We start from the raw sequence: 26,485 nt of genomic DNA, 5'->3' as shown, positions 1-26,485 counted from the left end.
CTCCCTTTGTTTCTTGATGAGTCTGGCTAATGGTTTATCAATTTTATTTATCCTTTCAAAGAACCAGCTTTTGGCTTTGTTGATTTTTGCTATGGTCTCTTTTGTTTCTTTTGCATTTATTTCTGCTCTAATTTTTAAGATTTCTTTCCTTCTACTAACCCTGGGGTTCTTCATTTCTTCCTTTTCTAGTTGCTTTAGGTGTAGAGTTAGGTTATTTATTTGACTTTTTTCTTGTTTCTTGAGGTGTGCCTGTATTGCTATGAACTTTCCCCTTAGGATTGCTTTTACTGTGTCCCACAGGTTTTGGGTTGTTGTGTTTTCATTTTCATTTGTTTCTATGCAAATTTTGATTTCTTTTTTGATTTCTTCTGTGATTTGTTGGTTATTCAGCAGGGTGTTGTTCATCCTCCATATGTTGGAATTTTTAATAGTTTTTCTCCTGTAATTGAGATCTAATCTTACTGCATTGTGGTCAGAAAAGATGCTTGGAATGATTTCTATTTTTTTGAATTTACCAAGGCTAGCTTTATGGCCCAGGATGTGATCTATCCTGGAGAAGGTTCCATGTGCGCTTGAGAAAAAGGTGAAATTCATTGTTTTGGGATGAAATGTCCTATAGATATCAATTAGGTCTAACTGGTGTATTGTATCGTTTAAAGTTTGTGTTTCCTTGTTAATTTTCTGTTTAGTTGATCTATCCATAGGTGTGAGTGGGGTATTAAAGTCTACCACTATTATTGTGTTATTGTTAATTTCTCCTTTCATACTTTTTAGCATTTGTCTTACATACTGTGGTGCTCCCGTGTTGGGTGCATATATATTTATAATTGTTATATCTTCTTCTTGGATTGATCCTTTGATCATTATGTAGTGACCTTCTTTGTCTCTTTTCACAGCCTTTGTTTTAAAGTCTATTTTATCTGATATGAGTATTGCTACTCCTGCTTTCTTTTGGTCCCTATTTGCATGGAAAATCTTTTTCCAGCCCTTCACTTTCAGTCTGTATGTGTCCCCTGTTTTGAGGTGGGTCTCCTGTAGACAACATATGTAGGGGTCTTGTTTTTGTATCCATTCAGCCAGTCTTTGTCTTTTGGTTGGGGCATTCAACCCATTTACGTTTAAGGTAATTACTGATAAGTATGATCCTGTTGCCATTTACTTTATTGTTTGGGGTTCAAATTTATACACCATTTTTGTGTTTCCTGTCTAGAGAATATCCTTTAGTATTTGTTGGAGAGCTGGTTTGGTGGTGCAGAATTCTCTCAGCTTTTGCTTGTCTGAGAAGCTTTTGATTTCTCCTTCATACTTGAATGAGATCCTTGCTGGGTACAGTAATCTGGGCTGTAGGTTATTTTCTTTCATCATTTTAAGTATGTCTTGCCATTCCCTCCTGGCTTGAAGAGTTTCTATTGAAAGATCAGCTGTTATCCTTATGGGAATTCCCTTGTGTGTTATTTGTTGTTTTTCCCTTGCTGCTTTTAATATTTGTTCTTTGTGTTTGATCTTTGTTAATTTGATTAATATGTGTCTTGGGGTGTTTCGCCTTGGGTTTATCCTGTTTGGGATTCTCTGGGTTTCTTGGACTTGGGTGATTATTTCCTTCCCCAGTTTAGGGAAGTTTTCAACTATTATCTCCTCAAGTATTTTCTCATGGTCTTTCTTTTTGTCTTCTTCTTCTGGAACCCCTATGATTCGAATATTGTAGCGTTTAATACTGTCCTGGAGGTCTCTGAGATTGTCCTCATTTCTTTTAATTAGTTTTTCTTTTATTCTCTCTGATTCATTTATTTCTACCATTCTATCTTCTAATTCACTAATCCTATCTTCTGCCTCTGTTATTCTACTATTTGTTGCCTCCAGAGTGTTTTTAATTTCATTTATTGCATTATTCATTATATATTGACTCTTTTTTATTTCTTCTAGGTCCTTGTTAAACCTTTCTTGCATCTTCTCAATCCTTGTCTCCAAGCTATTTATCTGTGATTCCATTTTAATTTCAAGATTTTGGATCAATTTCACTATCATTATTCAGAATTCTTTATCAGGTAGATTCCCTATCTCTTCCTCTTTTGTTTGGTTTGGTGGGCATTTATCCTGTTCCTTTATCTGCTGGCTATTCCTCTGTCTCTTCATCTTGTTTAAATTGCTGAGTTTGGGGAGTCCTTTCTGTATTCTGGCAGTTTGTGGAGTTCTCTTTATTGTGGCTTTTCCTCACTGTGTGTGGGTTTGTACAGGTGGCTTGTCAAGGTTTCCTGGTTAGGGAAGCTTGTGTCGGTGTTCTGATGGGTGGAGCTGTATTTATTCTCTTTGTTCAGTCGCGCTCCTTTCGAAGAGTTGGATTGCTTTTCTGGGTGCCTGATGTCCTCTGCCAGCATTCAGAAGTTGTTTTGTGGAATTTACTCGACGTTTAAATGCTCTTTTGATGAATTTGTGGGGGAGAAAGTGTTCTCCCCGTCCTACTCCTCCGCCATCTTGGCTCCTCCCCCTGGATCTTAAATTCTTGATGCTAATAGAAAGAAAACTCGTCATGAATAAGCAGTAGTTCTTCTCCACCCAAGCTTACCCTTTGCACTTTCTTTGAGTTAAAAAATAATCATCTGTCTATCCCTATTTATCTATCTGCATATATATGCTTGTGTGTATATGTATATTCATATAGTGTGTGTGTGGAGAAGGCAATGGCACCCCACTCCAGTACTCTTGCCTGGAAAATTCCATGGATGGAGGAGCCTGATGGGCTGTAGTCCATGGGATCGCTAAGAGTCGGACACGACTGAGCGACTTCCCTTTCACTTTTCACTTTCCTGCATTGGAGAAGGAAATGGCAACCCACTTCACTATTCTTGCCTGGAGAATCCCAGGGACGGCGGAGCATGGTGGGCTGCCGTCTATGGGGTCGCACAGAGTTGGACATGACTGAAGTGGCTTAGCAGTATAGTGTGTGTGTGTGTGTGTGTGTGTGTGTGTGTGTATGTCAGTTGTGTCCAACTCTTTTGCAATCCCATAGACTGTAGCCTGCTAGTCGCCTCTGTCCATGGAATTTTCCAGACAGGAATACTGGGAAGGGCATTGCCATTTTCTTCTCCAGGGGATATTCCTGACCCAGGGATCCAACCCCTGTCTCTTGTGTCTCCTGCATCAGCAGGCAGATATTTTTTTTTTTCCCATTGTACCACCTGGGAAGCTCATTTATATAGAGAGAATACACATTCTAGTCTCCTCCCAAATATCATTGGGAATATTTGAACTTTTGAGTTGCATGATTTTTTGTGAGGATGTTTTTTAAGACAGAAGCATAGTGCATCATAGAGCTTCATGGTGTGTTAGAGAATTGGAAGTTATTAATGGCCTCAGATTCCATTTAGATTTGTGAGAAACCCAATGACATTTGGGAAGAGACTAGGATGTATAGGGCACCAGCCTTGTGTCTGGTGAAGTGCCAAGTGTTTTATATACCATGTCTTACATATTTACTCTGCCACCGGCCTAAAGAAACAGATATTATCATCCTCATTTTCCATATGAGGAAATTGAAGCTCAAAGTGAATAAGCAATATCTTTAAGGAATCAGAGCTGGCAAGTGACAGATCTGGGTGTCGGGTGTGTCTGACTCTACATTGGCATTCTTTGTACCATACCATGTAGCTTCTCCACAGTGGTGCTAATTATTAAGACGGGTAGTTTCTTTTTAATAAAAGGGCTATATTTCAAAACTCTTTTCATAGCACTCATGCCCTCATGAACAGTATTCTTTAGACCAGCTACCACAAATTTTTCTATAGGAAATGATCTGGTTCTGCACTGTCTGCTCTATCATGTCTAACTTACTGATTTTTCTCTGACAAAAATAATTCATCTTACTTTTTTTTTTTTACTATCAGACTGCTGAACTGGGCTAAGTTGTGGACGTGTTCTTCCCAGTGTGTTGTCTTGCTGTTAATTACTTGTTCACTCTCCTTCCCCTCTTTGCTTCCTCCTTTATTTCCTGTATTCAGCCTACTTTGTTGCCAGATATTTTTAAAGGCTGGAGAAAGAAATGGCAACCCAATCCAGTATTCTTGCCTGGGAAATCCCATGGACAGAGGAGCCTGGTGGGCTATAGTCCATGGTTTCACAAAGAGTCAAACACAACTCAGCGACTAAACAACAACAACAACAAAAACCCTAAAGCTGGGAATGTGCTTGGTACATTTGATGGTCAGTAAGCGACTTAGCAGCAGCAGCAGAAGTGGACTGGTGATGGGCAGGGAGGCCTGGCGTGCTGCAGTCCATGGGGTCAGAGTCAGACATGTCTGAGCAACTGAACTGAACTGAACTGAACTGAAGGGGACTGGTGTGCATAGACCAGGATAAGTAAGAGGGGTGTATTAGGAGATGTAGAAGAGAGAGGGGCTCTGAAGCCTGTGGGTGTAGGGCTTTGTAGGCTACAATAGGGACTGGAATTTTACTCCAGGAGTGGTAGAAATCCATGGAATGAGTGCAACAGAGGAGTCATGTGATCTGGTGGAGGCCTGAAAAGGGCTACTGTGAAACAGATGGTTACAGGGCATGAGTGTGTCAGTGAGACCAGTGGGGAGGTTGTAGAATGAATTTTCGGGCCTGAATGAAGGAAGGCTACTGCAGACTCTCCAATGACACCAGGCTTGGCAGAAATGCTGGCTTATGATTTGGGTGACAGCATAAGTTTTCAGAAAAGTTGCAGCATCCTCATACGATGGGTGGAAATGGACATGGTCCTTTGTAAGCCTGACCTCAAGTTCTCACAATCACCTGTTCCAGAATTCTCGGGGAAGACCTAGTGCTTTTGTTTGACCTCAAGGTTCACCGTGAGCCAACAGTGAACTAGAGCTTCCAAAAAGATTTAGGAGAATACGGGTCAAAGATAAGGAATCTTACACTAAGATCGAGGGAAGTCAGGATTCCACTGGGTCTTAGTGGATGGGTCTTGTCAGCAATACAGGGTTCTGAGTGGGCGCTGATATAGGTGAGTGCAGAAGCCACAGGTTTGCCCTGCAGGCTCAACCACCTCTGCTGATGGGAGAAAAGTCCCTTCTCCCTTGTGGAGATGGATGGATGTAGTCAGTAGCTACACTCCTGTGGGGTCATCTTTTTTTCCCTCTCTGTCCACCAAGTCTCCCTCCCCCGTGCTGATACAGAAACAGCTGTGAAAGTGACTAGATGTTAATAATGATATTAATAGATAACATTCTTGTTTGGGTTCTTGCTAAATGCAAGATAATATGGTAAATTAGTGACATGATAATCACATTTAATCCTGACAACAAACCTATTTGAAAGGTACCATGGTAAGCTTCATGTTATAGATGGGAAAATTTAGGTTTATAAAGGTTAAATAATTTGCCCCAAATCATGGAGTGCTACCCAAGCCCAGCAGAGAACCATAGAAAACACAGGATTCAAACCCAGGCAGTTTGATTCAAGGATCAGAAGTCTTAACCACTGTGTTATCCTGCAAAGCTGGTGGGTGAAATAAAAATATTATTGTTGCAGAAGGAAATGGCAGCCCACTCCAGTATTCTTGCCTGGAGAATCCCATGAATGGAGGAGCCAGACGGGCTACAGTCCATGCAGTCACAAAGAGTTGGACATGACTGAGCATGCACGCACTGTTTCATGTAACCATTATATGGGACAGAATCTGTTAGAATGAAGGTGGCTTATGATGTTTAAATGGAAAAAAAAATTACAAAAAGTAGGTATGATGTGATGACTCAGAGTCTTTTCTATCCTCTGTTATTTGCTTGTTTTCTGTAATGAACATGTTTAATTCTTCCAGTAGGAAAAAGGTCTTTATAAAATGATGAGAAATTGTGTTCCTAAGATCTCATAGAAGCACAAAAAGAAATCTACAATAAAAACATGTATATGAATAATTCCTACCAAAATATTATTGTCATTTCTGCATATATGGGCTAAACAGGGTTTTTTTTATGAGTTGTAATCTATCTTTTATACTTATGAGAAAATCTGTGTTGAGTTTTAAACTACCTCAATTGTAGATTTTGGAGACATAATCCATTCACTAACTGGGAATGGCCATATTTTCTTAAGTCCTGGATTCTATATTTTAGGTGAACAGTGACAAACTATATTTTAACCAGAAGGTGGGTCTTCTGAAGGACAGCTAAAGGAGCTAGAGTAGTTTCAATCTGGAAGGGGAAGACTTTAAAATGCAGCTAAGTTTTCTCATACTAGAGTGGAAAACCATAAGCACTGATACGGCCTCAAGACCGCAGAATAAACTTCTCTTCCTAGATAATCAGATCCTGTCTCCTGACATTAGATCACATTCACAATTAGATGATTCCCAAATGTATATCTCTGGCCAAGACCTCTCCCTAAGCCCCAAATGTGTAAATTCAGTCCACTGAACATATCCACTTAATGTCTATCTAACATGTGTCTCAAACTTAATGCAACAAGTGCAGAGCTCCTGTTTGCACCCACCCCCCCACCCCCTACCCCTGACAGTCTTCCCAGCTCAGTTACTGGCACCACCATCCTTCAAGTTGCTCCGATTCCCAAACCTCACCATTATATTTGTTTCCATTTCTTTCTTTCATTCTTTTTTTTTTAAGAATCTCCACATTTAATTATGTTAGCCTGTCCTTTGTTTCTACTTCTCCTCACCTCTCTCCACTACTATTCAGACCTTATCTCTGACTCTTCTCCCTCCGCATCACTTTAGGCACATAACTATGTCAAGTATTTAATCTTCCACCTGCTGGGACCATCCTGCCCCCACACCCAGATATTCTCACTTCCTCTAGGTCTGTGATAAAAGAAATAGTGGATCTCCCAAAATGTCTGCGCCCTAATCTCCAGAACCTGTGAATATGTTTCCTGATATACAGAAGAGACTTAATGGAGGTGGTGAATGTTACGGACCTTGAGATCACAGAGACAATTTAGCTTATCTGGATAGGATTAATATAATCCCATGAGTCTTTCGTTTAAAAAGAAGGGGAAGCAGAAAAGTAGGTCACAGAAACAGGACATGAGAGTCTTGATCTCCTGTTGCTGGCTTTGAAGATTGAGAAAGGAGACCATGAACCAAGGAGTACAGGTGGCTTCTAGAAGCTGCAAACTTTGCCCTTAAATGAGGGTCAGCAAGAAAATGAAGACCAAGTCCTACAACCACAAGGAAACAGAAACGTTTTCTCCCAGTGAACCACCAAAAGGAACCCAGCCCTGCCAATACCATGATTTTAGCCCAGTGAGTTGTTGTTGCTCAGTCGCTAAGTCATGTTCAATTCTTTCTGACCCCATGGATTGTAACCCACCAGGCTCCTCTGTCCTCCAGTGTCTCACAGAGTTTACTCAAATTCATGTCCATCATGTCAGTGATGCTATCTAACTGTCTCATCCTTGGCCACCCTCTTCTCCTTTTGCCTTTAATCTTTCCCAGCATCAAGTGGCCAAAGTATTGGAGCTTTGCATCAGGTGCCCAAAGTACTGGAGCTTCAGCATCAGCATCAGTCCTTCCAATGAATATTCAGGGTTGATTTCCTTTAGGATTGACTGGTTTGATCTCCTTGCAGTCCAAGGGACTCTCAAGAGTCTTCTCCAACACCACAATTTGAAAGCATTAGTTCTTCAGTGCTCAGCCTTCTTTATGGTCCAACTCTCACATCCGTACATGACTACTGGAAAAACCATAGCTTTGATTATATGGACCTTTGTAGACAAAGTGATGCCTCAGCTTTTTAATATGCTGTCTAGGTTTGTCATAGCTTTCCTTCCAAGGAGCAAGCATCTTTTAGTTTCATGGCTACAGTCACCACCTGCAGCAGTTTTGGAGCTGAAGAAAATAAAACCTCACTGCTTCCATTTTTCCCCTTCTATTTACCATGGGGTAATGGGACCAGATGCCATGATCTTAGTTTTCTTTGAATGTTGAGTTTTAAGCCAACTTTTTTACTCTCCTCTTTCACCTTCATCAAGAGGCTCTTTAGTTCTTCGCTTTCTGCCATTAGAGTGGTATCATCTGCATCAGTTCAGTGCAGTTCAGTTTAGTCGCTCAGTTGTGTCCGACTCTTTGTGACCCCAGTACGTGACTACTGGAAAAACCATAGCTTTGACTAGATGCACCTTTGTCAGCAAAGTGATGTCTTTGCTTCATAGTTAGAAATTTTTTAAAATTTTTAATTGGGGAATAATTGCTTTACAGTGTTCATAGTTAGCAATTTTTCATTCCATTTCAGAGCATCTTACAAAGCACCAAGACATTTATTATTTGACAAACTAATACAGTAGGTATCATTTTGTCTTCCGTATTTATTAATGAAGATACTGTGGCTCAAAGAAACTTAGAGATTTGCCCAAGTTAGGAAGTAGTGCAGATAAAATTCATTTATCTATTTTCCTTCTTTCAAAGCAGGTCATAAAATAAAATAATAAGATTCACGTAGCATCTATCTTTGGAGAAGGCAATGGCACCCCACTCCAGTACTCTTGCCTGGAAAATCCCATGGATGGAGGAGCCTGGTAGGCTGCAGACCATGGGGTCACTGAGAGTCGGACACGACTGAGTGACTTCACTTTCACTTTTCACTTTCATCCACTGGAGAAGGAAATGGCAACCCACTCCAGTGTCCTTGCCTGGAGAATCCCAGGGACGGGGAAGCCTGGTGGGCTGCCATCTATGGGGTTGCACAGAGTCAGACACGACTAAAGCGACTTAGCAGCAGCAGCAGCAACAGCAGCATCTATCTTCCAGAATGCTTAATTGTTTAACCTAATATGCCATATAAAATTTATTGCCAGAACAATTCAGGTAAGCAAAGAACTAGCAGCATTCACATTTTATAGGAAATCTAAGTTAAAGTTATATGATATTGAAACTAATGAAAAACTATGTTAACCAATCAATATGTATGACCTAATGCATTTGAGTGCATTTTTTCCTTCATCCTAAATTGATTGATTGGGTTTGTGTCATAGATGTGGCTGAAGAGGAAAAGAAAAATGAAGACTTTTCATAATCAAGTAATCAGTCAGGGAGCTGCAGCTAAAATCAGTCAGTGGTAGGGTTTACACTGAAAACCTGTAATTCTGTAAATATTAATAAACTCAAGAGAATCTTTCCTTTATAACCAGAGAGATGTAAAACAGAAACATTTAGCAGAGATTATGTCATTTTTAGGTTATCTGAAAGTACTTCATATAGACAGAAAAAATTTCAACACTTCATAAACATGTAAAAGGAAAAATAAAATGTCTATAAATGTCTATAAATGACCTTCTAGAACCAGAAGTTAGTTGAAAAGTTACTAATTTAAGCAATGTTACTGTAAGTATTAATAATGTATCTGAATCTCCATTTCTTGGTGTCTTGGAAAATCTCTGTGTCCCTGATAATCTCTTAGAAATATGAATTGATTCCACTCCTGTATTAAACTCTCCTCTACTCCATTTTCACTATGTATATGATTTTAATTTCATAATTAAAATCAACTTTATGACTTTGTATTTGTTACTGTGTAACTTGAGCAACTTTCATTCACCAGCTTTTAAGCAGCATGCTTTGACTGTCAATTATGTAAGATGGAAAGATGTGGACCCTGTTTACTTGCTTTACATCCCGTTCCTTCCCCATTCATCTCTTGTTTTCTGCTAGTTATGACATTAGTTTTTACACAAAAAATATTTGCAGTCTGTTCTGTAAAAATAATTGTCTTCTCTGTTGTATAGATTGATTACAAAAGCTGAGTACAATAATTAATGTTCCCATATGATAATTATATGTGTGTGTGTACAGATATTTATTTATGTTTTCACCATGTAATCAAGCTTTTGGAATTGTAAAGAAGGAAAGGAAGCCTTATAAATTGTTAACCTGTACTGCTCAGTGGAGAATGTTTCAAGCATTGCTTCAAATGGACAATCTTGTTCAGGTTTTTTTGTGTTTTTTTTTTTTTGTGGACCATTTTTAAAGTCTTTATTGAATTTGTCACAATATTGTTTCTGTCTTATGTTTTGGTTTTTTGCTGTGAGGCATGTAAGATCTTAGCTCCCCAACCAGGGTAACCCTCACCCCCAGCATTGGAAGGTGAAGTCTTAATCTCTGGACCTCCAGGGAAATCCTGACATTCTTAATTCTCTAAACTGTTTCAGATCGTGTTGCATTTATTTTGCTTTATATTTGGAACTGTACATTGTATACAGTTTTGTTTAGTTGGTTTTCTTGAAATTCTTAAGCACTTTTTTTTTCTTAACAGAGAAAGGTGAATGCTTTGATGCTATCACTAAAATCTCATTAATGATAATAGGTATTAATCATACCCATTTTGTTCTTGAAAGCATTCTTCTTGGAACCCTTTGGCTTCTTACTCTAATTTGAATACTTTTTAGGCTGCATAATTGGTATTTTAAGATTCCCCAATATCTGCATATTGTTTCTAGATTTCCACCGTTTCTTGGCTGCTTTTTTGAATTCTTTTTTGAAAAAATCTTCAAAGAGAATTTCATAAACATAAACATAGTACATAAAATATTCTCTCTCCTGCATGTCTGAGACAAGCACCTTCCCATCTTCCTGGTGGAAAATTTGCCTAGTATGTATATATATAAAGAAAAGTCATTTTGAAGCTGATAGTGTATCTTTATGTGTATTCTTAGTATAATGCTTTAGTATATCCTTATTATAATGCATTAGTGATCCAAACTACTTGGAGGACTGGACTTAAAACTTTAATTTTATATAGAGTTTCCAACTTTATTTGTAAAGCACCTAAAAGTTATTTATTAGACACTTTTAGGTATGAAAACTTTTCTTTTCTTTGGTTGAAAATAAATGACTATGAAAGATACGAGCTTCTGAAGACAGAGATCATTCAACCTAGAATATAAGTTAAGTCCTTCTTTAGCTTAAGTTTATTTTGTTTTTTTAGATACATTCCTGAAAAAACTGGGTGTAAACCAAATTATAAAATATTTTATCATTAATTTACAGTTTAACTTCAGAGATGTTATCAAACTGCGGGAAAAAAAAAAAAACTGACTCTAATGTGTAGTCAAAACCGCACTTACAAATTGAAATCTTCTCTTTAAAGTAGTATTTATTTTTCTTTTCAATTGGAAGTCTAAGGACTTAATAATGTTCTTAGGACTGTGGCCAGAATAGTCACATGAACAGTATAGTTTCTGTTTTTTAAACAAACTTAAATGAAAATCTTAATATGTTTATTTAGTTACATGAAGCTTCCCTTGCTTTATACAGGGGAATTTCTAGACATCTCTGAAGGCAAGGATATCTCCAAGAGTAGAGGGCTAGATGGATAGGTCAGGTCTCTATGTGATTTTACGTAAGACAGTTGGAATGGAAACTTATGCTACTATAAACCCTGGGCAAAATATTCCCAATTTGTTCTCATTTCCTCATCATACTGCCAAAGTGACTGGTAGCCAGTGTTGGTCAGAATGAGCCAGGCATTCCATATCCTTTTGGTAACTTAGTAGGGTAACTTAGTACATTTGAGGGGGATGAATTTGGTAACATTTTTGGTAATTTATCTTCTGTATGTATGTGTGTAAGTTCATACGCAGGAACAAGAATGAGATGTGTATGTCTATACACATACATTAACATTAACATATATAAATATATGTAGGTATATGTAGACATAAATAAATATATATGTACATATTTATATAAATGTATATAAATGTATTAAAATATACAGTGAAAAATACTCCAGTAACTTAATATTCACCTTGATTAGGGTCCTCATTAAATAAACTGTGGTAACAACATACATGGTAGTACTATGTAGCCATTAAAGAATGAAGTATGTCAAAATGTGCTCATTAATGAAGGTGTCTATGTATTAAGTAAATAAAGTAAAGAATAAAAGTAGTAGAAAAAACAAAAGTAGTAGAACTATATGCTCTAGCTACAGTCGTATTAAGAAAATAACATATTTTATATGTACATAAAGAGTCAATATGAGTATAGACAATTTCTGAAAGGCAACAAGTAGCTTAAACAGATCCAAATAAGAAACTTAATATGGTTTTATCCAAGTCTCTTATGTATTAAACATGCTTTTCAGTTTATTTCCTTTGGACTTTTGAAAAGTCTTCCTTGTAAGCATATGTTTTTGTAGCAAAACCATACACACTGAGTTTGGGGGCAGCAATGTAAGGAGATTGACTGAGGAGGCGGTATGGACACAGATCCTGGCAGGAGAAGGATTTTTTTCTACTCTGCAGAATTGTTTGCTTTCTACATAGATCAGTGTTTGTTTGAGAGGAGCACAGGCTGTAGTTAGGGGTGAATTCCTCACGCCAGCATCACCACCACCCTCTCTGCCAGGGGCCCTAGGTTCCTGCAGAGCTGCCTTAGAAGAGACTGTATGGAAGGCATTGTTCCCCCTCCAGAGTATCTCCCCCAGTGAACAAGACTATAAGGGAGCCTGTTCATTGGGCATCAGTATTGTGCAGTGGTTAAGAAGGCAGATTCAGGAACCGAATCACTGAGTTCAAAATGTAGCTACCATAGGCAAGGTACTTAACTCATGCCTCAGTTTCCTTGCCAGTAGAATGGGGATCATACTACCTATCCCGTGGTGGGTTGTTGTGAAAATTAAATGAGTGATTGTCATGATAAAGGAGCTTGGAGCAGTGCCTGCATATAAGAATTATAAAAGTCTTTGTTATTGTTGTTGTTATTATTGGTCTTACTATTTAGGAAAAATTCCTAAACACTTTAAAAATAATGATTAAATTGTACGTTGATTTATGTATGCCACTTTACATAGAACATATTTACGTAACCGAAATATATATGCATTGACTCACAGGGTTGGTTATTTATAGAAACATTTGAAAAATTTGCTCTCAAACTTATCTTTCTTTTCTATGTGATGTCTCTGTTTTCTGGCAGCTTTTCAGGTTTTCTTTCTTACTGGTTTTTAACAATTAGATTATGTTTTGCCTTGGGTTTTTTCCCCCCGTTTCTTGTACTTGGGTCCATTGGTCATCTTGGACTTACAAGTTTATAGTTTCTATCAAATTGGGGAAATTCTTGATCAAGATTTCTTCAAACATATTTGTCTTTCTCTCCAACCTCTTTCCCCACATCTCACCTCTGCTATGAGTACTCTGATTATACATGCACTTTGATGTTTAAAGTTGTCCCATGGTTCACGAATGCTTTGTTGATTTAAGTTGCTACTGCTGGATTTTTAACTTTACTTATCTTTTCTTCTCTAGTGTCTTACCTGCTGCTAATCTCCTCCAGTATATGTATATTTTTATTCACAGACATTTTTTACTCTTCAGTAGGACCCACACCTGTTATCTAAGCCTTGTTTATATCTTCCATGCCTCCACTTAACATAGTCAACCTTTCTTCTAGGTTCTTGAACATAAGAAATTTTCTTATAACAAGTTAATGCTTTAATCTAATTTTATCATCTGTGTCATTTCTGGACTAGTTTCTATTTACTGTTTTTTCTTTTCATTATGAGTTGAAGTTTCTTGCTTCTTTTCGATTAAATGCCAGGCTTTGTACATTTTGGAGAAGGCAGTGGCACCCCACTCCAGTATTCTTGCCTGGAAAATCCCATGGATGGAGGAGCCTGGTAGGCTGCAGTCCATGGGGTCGCTAAGAGTCGGATACGACTGAGCGACTTCACTTTCACTTTTCACTTCATGCATTGGAAAAGGAAATGGCAACCCACTCCAGTGTTCTTGCCTGGAGAATCCCAGGGACGGGAGAGCCTGGTGGGCTGTCGTCTCTGGGGTCGCACAGAGTTGGACACGACTGAAGTGACTTAGCAGCAGCAGTTTGTACATTTTGTCTTGTTGGGTACTGAACGTTTTTATGCTCTCAAAAATATTCTTGAACTTTGTTCTGGCAAGTGGTTAAGTTAGTCAGAAACAGTTTATTCTCTTTAGGTCTTGCTTTTAAGGTTTGTTACTTTGGATTAGAAAAGCTTTTAGCTTACAGTTACTTTAGCTCTACTACTGAGACAGGACTCCTCTGAGCTCTCTAACGAGTGCTCCCCGAATTAAGAGGTTTTCACCTTGGCTTTTGGGAGCAAGAACTGTGCCCTGGTGCCTGTGAGCTCTGAGCACCGGGGTCTCTAATCTCTTCCTGTCCTTGGGTAGTCTGCTCAGCCTCACGTGCTGATGAGGATTCAGCTGAATGCTGGAGGGAGACCTCTGGCAAGTCACAGAAATTCCCTTCATCTGTGGCTCACTCCTCTCCAGAACTGTGCCCCGCAAACCGCCATGGCTTCCTGCCACTCTCTCCTCCCTGTCCCTAATTCAGGCCACCTTGTGGTTATCCTAGGGGTAATCTTAGGAATCACTGTTTCCTATCTCTCGGTGTCATTCATTTCCTCATGTCCAGTGTCTTCATTTCCTCATGTCCAATGTCTTAAGAGCCAGTTCTCCCACTTATTTTGTCCAATTGTATAATTGTTTCTCCTTCTCTGGACTCTCCTTCTCTGGACCTTAAATATGGGGTGGAGGGGGGAGGAACACAAACAAACAATCCTCATCCACCCACTCTGAAATTCCAGAGGCAGCCACATTCAACTCCTGCATACACTTTTTCCTGGTATTTCCTGTCAGATTTTGTACCCTTCACTGCCTCTGTGTTCAGAGAGACCTCTTCTTACCACAGTGTCTAAAACAGCACTCTTGTCCAGCTCTGTGTTATCCTGCTCTATTCTTCACTGCACTTTTGTTTCTCGACTTCACCGTGTTTTTTTTATCTGTTTATGATCTGCCTTCCTCACTGGATCCTATAAAGGAGGTGTGCTCCGTGAAGTCTGGGCTCTTGTTTGTCTTGTTCTCTGCTGAATCCGCGGAGCGTCAAGCGACTCCTGGGCACAGGCACATTGTAGTCCTTCAGTAAATATCTGTTAAATAACTGAACGAACAAATGCCAGATACCGTGCATTCATTCCAAACATCATCTGTGCTGCCCCGACCTTAGAGCTAGATAACAGCTACTAGGAGTTTGCCAGGAAAGGCAAGAGGGAAAATGTTTTCCTGGCAGCAGGGACAACGTGTGTCAGAAACTATTAAGAAAAAAAATAAGTCTGCTGTGGAATTTAGGAACATAAGATTTATTAAATGGACTCCATTTCTTGATTAATATTGTCATGGAAATTCTGATTAAGAAACCTCCTTTCCAAGGTGTTTTCCCATTTAAAAGAAAAACGTCTTAACTGTATTAGGTATATTGTGCATTTAAAAAATAGCAACCTAATAATAATATTAGAATTAAAATTTATCACATACTTTTCTCTGTGTGTCTATGTCTGTTACGTACACCCCAGCCCCTCCCCCGCAAAGTGAAATTTAGTGATTGTGTGAAGTAACTGTGGAACTTGGTAATGAAGCCATCTGGTCGATAGAAGGGGTGACATTCCATGAGGCAGCTGCTGTGTAATGTGTCTTATCTGTGGCCTTCAGGAGGGAGCACCTGAGGGGCAACCTAGTAAGCTGAACCTTTCTGAGTCTTCAGCTTTCTCCTTCTATGGGTTCTTCAGCAAACGTGCCAATTAAAGTGGTGGTTTTTGTGATGAAGCCTCAAGTAACTGAACTCAGAACGTAACTCCATCTATTTCATACAGCTCTGCAGATGGAAAGTACTTTCATTGCTCCCACATTGTCCTGATTTAAGTCTGAGACCTGACTCTAGAAAGGAGACTCTGATTTCTATTAACCAAGCCCCTGAGTTGAAGCTGTGCTTCTTTTGTTTGCATTTCCCAGGGTGATTTTCTCATTGTATTCCTGGCTTTGAAGGGTCTTTGAAGAAGACAGATTTACTTTAGTGAACTAGTAAACAAATTTTTTTTCTAAAAAATAATGTATATATGTCTTGGAGTCTGAAGCATATGCATATGTTTCTTGAAGAAAATATTTTCACTGACTCACCAAAGAAAAAGTATTTTTTAGAGGGATTTCTTGAGGAAAAAAGAACAGTTGGTTAAACTGATAAAAATTGAACACTTATTTAATAAAAGCAGGTTTCTTAAACTGAGTCATGGAACAGAAGATTTTGTTTCTAATTGGAAGAAGTACAAAAATATGAACACATTTTGTTTGATGATGTAATTTCTGGCTTTCCACAACAGTCATATTTACATGTAAGGCAGAAATTTAGAGCCATAGAGAGGTATTTTCATAATGAAGGAGTGTGATCTTGTATCTCATATGCTTAAATAGTTCTTTTTAGGGTTAGCAGAATGTGTTTAACACTCTTTAGTGTCACATGACCTCAACTTTAGTTTTGTTTCCTTCAGAAGGGCAATTGAAATGGGAAATCAGGCTTACTAGGTCATGGAACAATTCTCCTTCATCTTGGTGATGACAGACTTTCCCTCAGCAAAGCAGACAGAACCAAAGACAAACTCTTGGAAATACAGAGCATCTGCTCTTCAGCTCCTGCCGAGCATCCTTCCCCCGCCTACCTTAGTGTTGTGTTCTCATGAGCATTTCACCATATTCCTCATCCCTTGTCCCCAGTCTTGACCCATGACCTAAGAATCAAGAAAGTGTCATGTTAGTGCTTACTAATTAGTGCACCCAGAGAGCCTTTTCGCTGGCCTTTCAACCTCCTGAAGGTGGGAGCACAAGCTGTCACTCGTATCATGCAGGGAAAACGAACCTTTACTACATTTTCCCCATTTTGCAAACAGCAGAATAAGCCCAGCTGAGACTGGAGATGAATATGCAGGTTAGAAAGAAATTAACCTAAAATGTACTACTGTTTGCTTGGTTGTCTTAAAGATGACACAGCACTGCCATCATTGAAATACCCATAATGGGCTGTGATTTCTGGCAGACTGTTTCTGTGGCATCACACTTGTATTTTGATGCCATCCTATGCATTTAGTGAAATTTTAGGAGAGGAGTGTTCTCTGGTTAAAAAGTTAAGGAGCATTTGAAGGCATTTAAGTTGCCGCTATTTTTAAACACATTTGCAGGGTTGCTGTCATTTGTTAGTGAGCATTTGGCTCCAGGGCTCATTAATCAGTGCTGTTGGGCCAGGGTCTCCTGAGCCTTCTGGGTTTTGGGGGATCAGCTACTGTAATTAAAGGGATGAAATATATCATGGTCACAAACTTACCACATCAGACAACTGAGGGTTTGGAACTGGTGGAATTAATCTTTTTTTATTTTTTTCCTTTAGGTGTTTAAGATAGAAGTTCTAATGAATGGAAGAAAACATTTTGTTGAAAAAAGGTACAGCGAATTTCATGCCCTGCACAAAAAGGTAACTTCTCCCCCAGCTCTTCTCTACAGGGCAGGTGGTATAACATTAAGACTGCTTTCTGTGGTTCCTTAGAGCTTTAACAGTTCTGAGAACAGTATGATTTCTTTTATCATGAAGTAAATTTCCTTTTAAAATGAATTGTTCAGTCCTTTCAAAGGTCTGCTTTCTGAGTAGGTGGATTTTCCGTTAAGATCTTTTGCATAAATAGATGTGTGATGGCAAACTGGAGTGTACTATGCTGGGTGTTGTAGGTTCAGAAAGAATAAGACCCAGATCCTATTTTATCCATAAAATATACTTAAAGCTTTACAAAAATGGAGGGGAGTCAAATGATTATTTTACAGAAATAAATTTATCAAAATCAACTTATACTCAAATATATCTGGAAAAGATGACATCTATGTCTCCTGTATTCAAGGACTGTTTGGGGATCATGTAAAGTGGGCTCAAGGCTTTCTTTTGAATTATCAAGGCCATGTTATAAGACTGGTTTTTCAGTTCTCAGAACCATTTTGTTAAAGTCTTTGAGAAAAGAAAGAAGAATGCAAAAGAAATAGCTGAGGTTTTGGAAAAATGGTCAGTGAAACATAGAAGAGAGAATACTTCTTTTTTTCTATCAAATTTTAATATTTCACAGGTTATAAATTATTATTAAAGTGTTAAAATACCTTAATAACTAGAAATATCTCATGAAATTCCCCAGAAAATCACCACATATGAGTTAACACAGTTTTAGCATTTTTCTTTCATATATACATATTCATATCTTTGTATGTGTATATATGTATGTGTGTATATATACTTCCTGTATATGAATATGTATTATTATATACATACACATATATAAAATGTGTGGCACAGTTCAATTTCTTCAAGGTAAGAACTTAGATGGGGGGAGAAAAGCTGGATGGAAAGATAGTATGTTCAGAAATAATCTATGCTTTTATTTATTTTATTATATTTTTATATATTTTTATTTTATTTTATTATGTATTATATATTTTTATTATATATTATATATAATTACATTTTTATATATTATATTTTTATTATATATTTTATTATATTTAATCTATGCTTTTAATTTCATTAAGGACAACTTAAATTTTTCTGGGAAATATCAGTGCGTGAATGATGTGGTAGTGGGCTAACTCTGTATTAAAAGCTGTGTAGCATTTCTTTTGCAGCATTTTTTAAAACTTAAAATTTTTATTTTATAATCAGAGTATTGAGTAAAAACTTGAAACAGATGATACTGGGAAGTGAGTAAGCCTCGTTCCCCCCTTGTTTGAGGAGCTATCAGTTATCTGTACACTTTTCCATTAGGATAGCAAGGGATAATTAACACTGAATTTTCTACTTAAAGTTGTGTTACATCCAGGTTTACTTCCGCAAGAAACAGCACAGGCGAAGCACAGACTTAGGCTGGGCATTGCCAGCCGACTTTACAAAAAGCTCCCCCCACCCAAGGGCCTCACAGAGAAACAAATGTGGAGTCTGGGCTTCACTTCCTTCTCAAGGAATTCTGGTTTTGTTCACTTGTTTATTGAGGAAACAGATTCTAGAGAGATTGCTGGGGACCTTATGAAATGTGTCCATACAATGAAATTAAAACCTGAATTCCTCCCCCTCCCCGGCCTCTGATGCAGTAGTCTGGACTCAGCAGCCTGTCACATGCAAGCCTCCTTCCTACCCTGCCAGGTCTCCGTGACCCCAGCACAGCCCAGCTGTCCCCCAAGATACTTGGGGGCCAACTCCACACGAGGCACAGCTGGGTGACTGCCAATTAGGCCCGCCCTGAGCAAGAGGCTGCCCATGCTGCTTATCAGTGGAGAGTCGCTCATGCTCTCTTCTCTATTACGATTTATTTTCTTCTACAGAAGAGGACCCTCTCCCCAGTGATTATAGGCAAGGTCTTAGATTCTCAGAGTCAGAAAAAAATTCCTAGACTTCCTAGGATGCTTCTCTCAACTTCTGTAGTTCTGTTAATAATTTGAGCTATTCTTGAAATTATATCATCAAGACGATTAGAATTAAGAGAAAATAGAAATTCTCAAATCTCTCAATTTTGCATGTTTTTAGCAGCCTCGTTAAAACATGATTACAGGGATTTGGAGAAAAAAATAACATTGTGCAGCAGAGTTTTTTAGTGGGGAGACACTGAATCGTATGTTTTATAGAGCAGAAAGTGGCTGTTAGAAGTCCTCTTTATTTGTCCCATTTTAATTGTATTAGATTTGGCAAAAAAGTAACTAAAAAGCAATGAAGTGCAAATAAAGACAGGGTGTAAAAATAAATATAAATCTGTAATCCTGACTGTAAAGTTGTTTGTTAAGGAGGATTGACATGGGCAAAAATTTAATCAGAATACACAAGCTTTACTGATTATTGCTGCCATGTTGTACAATTTTATCCTTTTATTAGAATTTTGGTACTCCGGTTTCCATGTTTGAATTTTGTTGTGTGCTTTGAATGTTCTGTTTTTACATAAAATACTTTCTCTTTTAATCAATTATTTTTTTTTTTGAACATTCAATTATTTCTGCAATGGGTGCAGTTTGCTCTGTTGCCAATGTCCTGGTTTCTCTCACACTGTACTTTGTATTTCTCACTTATTAAAAGTTTTTAGCCAATGTTCCCAAATTAATTCTAAAATCATATATGAACTATTAATAAGTGCTTTGTACCTTTAAAATAATAGATGCTTGGTTCATATCCATTTACCACAAACACACAACAATGCCTTCTGGCTTACTGTCAGGCCCACTTAGAGCCAAACTAAAACCGTTACTCATTTGACAGTTTATCTAATTATCTGAAGATGATTATTATAGTTCTCTCAAGCTCATAGTTTTCTATAATTATTATTATCCTTCTCTCAAAACATTCTCATCCTCTACATTTTCTTAGGATTTCTTTCTAATTTTTTGAAAAAGTCAGGAGGTTTTTTTTTTTCTTTCCTATGTGCTTTATTTTCCTCCCGTCAAGTAAGCTGAGTTTTTTTAGATAATAAAGCTAAGTCTTGCAGAAAGTTTGGAGGTGGGGGAAATAAACCATTGTTACTCACATATATTTCTACTGTGCTGCTATAATTACTGTTTTCCTTTCTTCCTTGTCTTGCAGTTTTTTTAATTTTATTTTATTTTTATTTGGAGGATAATTATTTACTTTATTGTGTTGGCTTCTGCCATTCATCAGCATGAATCACCCATAGGTATACATATGTCCCCTCCCTCTGGAACCTCCCTCCCACCTCATCCCCCTCCCACCCCTCTAGCTTGTTACAGAGCACCAGCTTTGGGTTCTCTGTGTCACACAGCAAATTCCCACTAGCTATCTACTTTACATACAGTTATGAATGTGTTTAAATGCTATTCTCTCGAATTATCTCACCTCTCCCACCCCACTGTCTCCAAAAGTCTGTTCTGTATGTCTGCATCTCCATTGCTGCCCTGTAAATAGGGTCATCAGTACCATCTTTCTAGATTCCATATGTATGCATTAATATATGATATTTGTCTTTCTCTAACTTCACTTTGTGTAATAGGCTCTAGGTTCATCCATCTCATTAGAACCAACTCAAACACATTCCTTTTTATAGCTGAGTAATATTCCATTGTGTATACATACCACAACTTCTTTATGCATTCATCTGTCAGTGGACATCTGGGTTGCTTACAAGTCCTAGCTATTGTACATAGTGCTGCAGTGAACTTTGAGGTACACGTGTCTTTTTCAGTTATGGCTTCCTCAGGGTATATGCCTAGTATTGGGATTGCTGGGTCATATTGTAGTTTTATTCCTAGTTTTTTAAGGAATCTCCTTACTGTTCCCAATTTCTTGCATTTTCTAATGGAACAAATGCTACTGTGTTGCAGGATTCCCTCATGGTGATAATATGCTATAAAAACTTAAGTGTAGAATTTCTGGTGGCAGAATGTTTCTGAACCTGCCTTTACCTTGGAGCAAGTTGAGTGCCTCCATTTTCCTAATTTTAATATGGGAACAATGAAAGTGCTAACTGCATAGGATTGTTTTACAGACTAAATGAAATCGTGTGCATCACATGGTCAACTTCTGATGATTGATATTCCTCGTTACATATAGTTTTTTTTTCCTCCCGTATCCAAAACGATTTCAAGCTAGAGTACAAAAGGAGCATTCTCTGTCAAAGAGTATGACTATTTTTACAGCTTTGGCTATGTATTGCCAAATTATTTTTTTACAAAATGATTTTAGCTGGTTTATAATGCAACCAGCAAGCATGAACTTACCTCATCAGCTTTGAATATTAGCCCCCCTACCATGGTATTTGTTTACTTAGCAAGCAATATGTGTTGCCTTGTTGCTGTTTTAATTGGTATTTCTTACATTTATGATTGTAGTCCCTCTTTTTGGAATTCCATTTATGTGCTTACCCATTTATCCACTAGGGCCTCCGTTGTTTTTGCTTGTTACTTTGCATAGCCTATTAATAAAATATTAGTCACTTGATGAAACTACTTTTCACTATGGGCTTTTTTATTTTGGCTATAATGTCTTAAATTATAAAAGTTTAACATTTTTATGATCTCAAATATATGTCTATTTTCGCTCTTTCAGATTTTATGTAAGATTGGTTTTTCTTCCAGCACTCTGGAAGAATTCGATTTCACTTTCTTTTAATTTTTCTTGATTGGTTAATTTTTTAAACTATGAATTTTGGATGACTTGAATCCAAACAAATGTTTATTAAATTGCAGATTCCTGGGCACCACCAGGCATGCTGAATTGAATCTCTGTGATGGAGCCCAGAAATCTGCATTAAACCAGCATCCCAGATGACCTTCATGCTCAATGAAGCTTGAGAATTCCTATTGTGTGGTTCCGTTTTTAAAGGCATCTCTTAGACATAACCCTCCCTATATTACCCCCATCACACAGACTGAAGCCACAAGGTTTGAAACCTTGAAAGTCTTTCCTACCTTTCTCTTCTCTTTCATTTCCAGAGTGTCAACAAGCCTATTGATTCATTCTTCCAAACTAATATAATATGTGCCATTTAACTTTTCATTTTCTGCTCTTATCGTCTCAATTCAGTGTCTTGTTACTTCATGTCTTTCTTAACTGTTTCAGATCCTTTTCCTTTTATTCATCCTCTGGTACAGATAATCTTCCTAAAGCACTGTTTTCATCTTCATTTTTTAGCTCAAAAACATTGAAATGTGCCTGTATTATCTACCAACTCGATGAAACGCACATTGACTTTCAAAACCAGAAATCTTAAACTGTGCGTTAGTTTTCTGTTACTGTTGTACCAAATCATCACAAACTTAGTGGCTTAAGACATTTGTTATTTCACTTTGAATGTGTCAGTAGGGGTTTGTTTGTTCTGGGGGGCTCTAGAACAGAATCCATTTCCTTGCCTTTTCCAGCCTCTAGAAAAGCCTTTTCATGGCCTTCTTCTGTCTTCAAAGTCAGAAAGCACATCTTCTGTTTCCATTGTCACATTTCCTGTTATCACATCTCCTCTCCTGACCTAGACACTTCTGCCTCCCCCTTGAGATTACATCTGGGCTACCTGGATGTGCTTAGTTGCCCAGTTGTGTCTGACTCTTTGCGACCCCGTGGATTGTAGCCCTCCAGGCTCCTCTGTCCATGGGATTGTCCAGGCAAGAATACTGGAGTGGGTAGCCATTCCCTTTCTCCGGGGAATCTTCCTGACCCAGGGGTTGAACCTGCATCTCCTGCATTGGCAGGTAGATTCCTTACCTGCTGAGCCATCAGGGAAGTCCAGTCTTCCCATCTGTAAGTACTTGTTTTAATCACACCTGTAAGGTAATATATTTAGAGGTTCTAGGGATTAGGACATGGACATCTTTGGGAAGACCAGGATTCTATCTACCATATACCCCTTTACTGGCCAGCTGTATTGCTCACTGCTTCTCCTAAGAAAATGGTAGTGGCAGCCAAGCCAGTCTTCCCCATCAACGCAGTATATGAAGATCACTGCCTCTCTGACTTTGCCATACTGCTTTCTCTCTGTGTTCTCATCTGTTTAAATAAAACTGAAACATTTCAGGTTCTTCTTCAAGGTGAGTTTCTTTTATTCCTGAATCTCTCTGTCCTTGGAACTCCTTTCCCTTTTAGAATAGAGATTTCTACTTAAATTAAAAACGGCTATGAGATAATTTAGACTTTTTTGTTGTGTTAGTCACTCAGTCATGTCTGATTCTTTCTGACCCCATGGACTACAACCTACCAGGATCCTCTGTCCATGGAATTTTCCAGGAAGGAATACTGGAATGAGTAGCCATTCCTTTCTCCAGGAGATCTCTCTGACCCAGGGATTGAACCCAGGTCTCCTGCAGTGCAAACAGATTCTTTACTATCTGAGCCACCAGGGACGTCCCAATTAAAATTTAGTTATCCCTAAGTTTTATCTAACTAAAAGATACATTTTTAAAAACTAAGAACTGTGTCCTTAACTAGACTATCCAGGTGATCATTTTATATTGCATAGAAATATCCAGTCAGTACTAGGAACTAAGATAGTGTTTGTAGCTGAATTATACTTCAAAAACAAACTCATAGAAAAGAAGTCAAATTTGTGGTTACCAGAGGTGGGGGTGGGTGCAAGGTCAGGGAGTGTGTTGGGGGAAATAGAATTGGATTAAGGTAGTCAAAAGAAACAAACTTCCAGTTATAAAATAAATAAGTACTAGGGATATAATGTACATTATGATAAATATAATCAATACTGCTTACATTATATATGAACATTGTTAAGAGATTAAATCCTAAGAGTTCCATCACAAGGAAAAATATTTTTTTATTTCTTTAATTTTATATCTATATTAGATGATAGATAGTCACTGAACTTATTGTGGCAACCATTTCATGATGTAGGTAAGTAAAATCATTGTACTGTACACCCTAAACTTACATAGTGCTATATGTCACTAAAATCTCAAAGAAAACTAGAAGGAACAAAATGAATGAATAAATAAAAATAGGAACCATGTCTTTTATATATTCCTCACTGTTAGTGTTGGGCACATATTAGGCATTAATTAAGTATTTGGCAAATGAGATATTTGGAGAACATTATGCATTTTTATGAATTACTGGAGAAATATTTGGTCAACAAGAACAGTTTTTATTGTGGGAGTTTAGTTTACGGTAAGTCTAACCACTTCCCTGGTGGCTCAGATGGTAAAGCGTCTACCTACAATGTGAGAGACCCAGGTTCAGTCCCTGGGTCGGGAAGATCTGCTGGAGAAGGCAATGGCAACCCACTCCAGTGCTCTTGCCCAGAAAATCCCATGAACGGAGGAGCCTGGCAGGCTACAGTCCATGGAGTCACGAAGAGTCGGACACGACTGAGCAAGTTCCTTTCACTTTCGCTTAACCCCAGGTTACACTTGCCTCTGTTCTATAGGTCTGCTAGTCCTGGGTGGGAAAGCACAACCACCACACTGAACCCAAAACAGACCCCCACCCTGTTCTTCTCTGGTCACTCTTAGCATGCATGTGCATGCTCAGTTGCTCAGTCGTGTCCGACTCTTAGTGACCCCGTGGACTGTAGCTCTCCAGGCTCCTCTGTCCATGGGATTTCCCAGGCAAGAATACTGGAGTGGGTCGCCATGCCCTCCTCCAGGGGATCTTCCTGACCCAGGGATCGAATCCACATCTCCAGCATGGCAGGTGGATTCTTTACCACTGTGCCACCTGGGAAGGTACCCTCTTAGCATAATATCTTAAAACAAAAGTTGTAGGGTTCTCTCCTTACGGCTCAGACCCAGGCTGTGACAGGGTAAGACAAGAGCCTTCTCCACGCTCCCCCTAGCCCAGGCTCTGCCCCTCTGCAGCCAAGGTGTTTGCACTGTCAGTGTTGGGTCCTCGAAAGCAGCTCTGCCTTCCTTGGCCCAAATCCTCGGTGTGGAGAGTAAACATCCCCGCCTGGCAAACTGCTAGACACAGTTCGCGTGGCCTTCCCAGCTGTTTCCTGTCCATTGTCAACCAGCCTTTAATTCACAAATGCATGATACTGGATGCTTGGGGCTGGTGCACTGGGATGACCCGGAGGGATGGTATGGGGAGGGAGGAGGGAGGAGAGTTCAGGATGGGGAACACATGTATACCTGTGGCGGATTCATTTTGATATTTGGCAAAACCAATACAATAGTATAAAGTTTAAAAATTAAATTAAATTAAATTAAATTTAAAAAAATAAAAATAAATAAATAAATAAAATAAAAGTGACAAATGACCTCAAGTTCTTTTAGGGAAAAAAAAAAAAAAAAGGGTTTCCAGGAAATCTGGTGCTGGTTCCTTCCTAAATGAACAAGTTCTTGTGCCTGCCTACTTTTGGCTTGTGTAGACTATTGCCTTCTCATATTTAATTTAACAAAGTCCATGATTCAGAAGGACCAAAAAAACTGCCATATGGGGTTAAACTGGGGGTGTAGCACCTTGTGAACTGTCCTTCAAGGGAACCCTGAGACGATAGGATGACAACATGGAGTAAAAGACTGAATGCCCACCCCCTACCCACCAAGAAATGTTCCCCACTTCTTTCTCTAACATTTTTTTCCTTTTCATCATTTTATTCCCATGCTTGGGGAAAGTATTTCTGTTCCTTTTGGTGGAAAATGGTTGCTATCACCAGTGTACATATGGCAGGTCTTTGTGGGGTAAGTTCTGTGTAAAGTCCTTTAACAGTATGAAAAGGGAAGGGAGTGGTCCTGCCAGGCAGAGGGGGATTGTGTTTGTGGCATCGTGGAATCTGGTTGCTATCTGTGGGGATCAGAAAGGCGGTTGGTCTGGACATAGCCTGGCCTGGACAGTTAATCATCGGATGGAGCTGCAGAAGAGTGTTTTTCTTGTAAGCAGCTGAGCCCTCCTGGAAACATATTGTCTTGGGTTTGTCTCTCCTCATCTCGAGCCATTCATTACTCACCTACAAATGCTGTCACTGAGCCCAGCAACTACGATGATCGGCTTCCTCAGTACTTCTGACATAAATAAAAAGGGAAAATCTTTTCAGTACTATATCCTCAAGATTTTTTTTTTTAAGAAGGAGAGAGAGAGACAGATAATGGAGTTGATTTTCTATTCTGAAACATAAGAAATGTTGTGGTTCAGTTGTGTTAAAGGAAATTTCTTCATGTTTAAAGTAAAACTTAAGAAGCTTATTACCACAGGATAATTAGCATTTTTTGGCTTTGTTCTTGTTTGAGAAAT

At 38.5% G+C, this 26,485-nt stretch overlaps 1 protein-coding gene across 7 annotated transcripts in view; it reads left to right on the top strand.

The window, feature by feature from the left end:
* The window catches only part of SNX24 (sorting nexin 24), a 182,435-nt gene that overhangs the window by 82,662 nt on the left and 73,288 nt on the right, over positions 1–26,485 (top strand). For all 7 annotated transcript variants that reach the window (XM_086410672.1, XM_086410676.1, XM_086410675.1 and 4 more), the window contains exon 2: positions 17,177–17,260. In XM_086410672.1, the coding sequence (XP_086266798.1) occupies positions 17,177–17,260 (84 nt within the window). The remainder of the gene's footprint in view (positions 1–17,176; positions 17,261–26,485) is intronic.

The sequence above is a fragment of the Bos grunniens genome, chromosome 7 (assembly GCF_055505025.1).
Source record: "Bos grunniens cultivar Pamir isolate PY7600 chromosome 7, Bosgru_T2T1.0, whole genome shotgun sequence".
NCBI classification, from domain to species: domain Eukaryota; kingdom Metazoa; phylum Chordata; class Mammalia; order Artiodactyla; family Bovidae; genus Bos; species Bos grunniens.
Note: the sequence above shows the minus strand (reverse complement) of the source record. Positions and strands in the feature narration are given on the sequence as shown.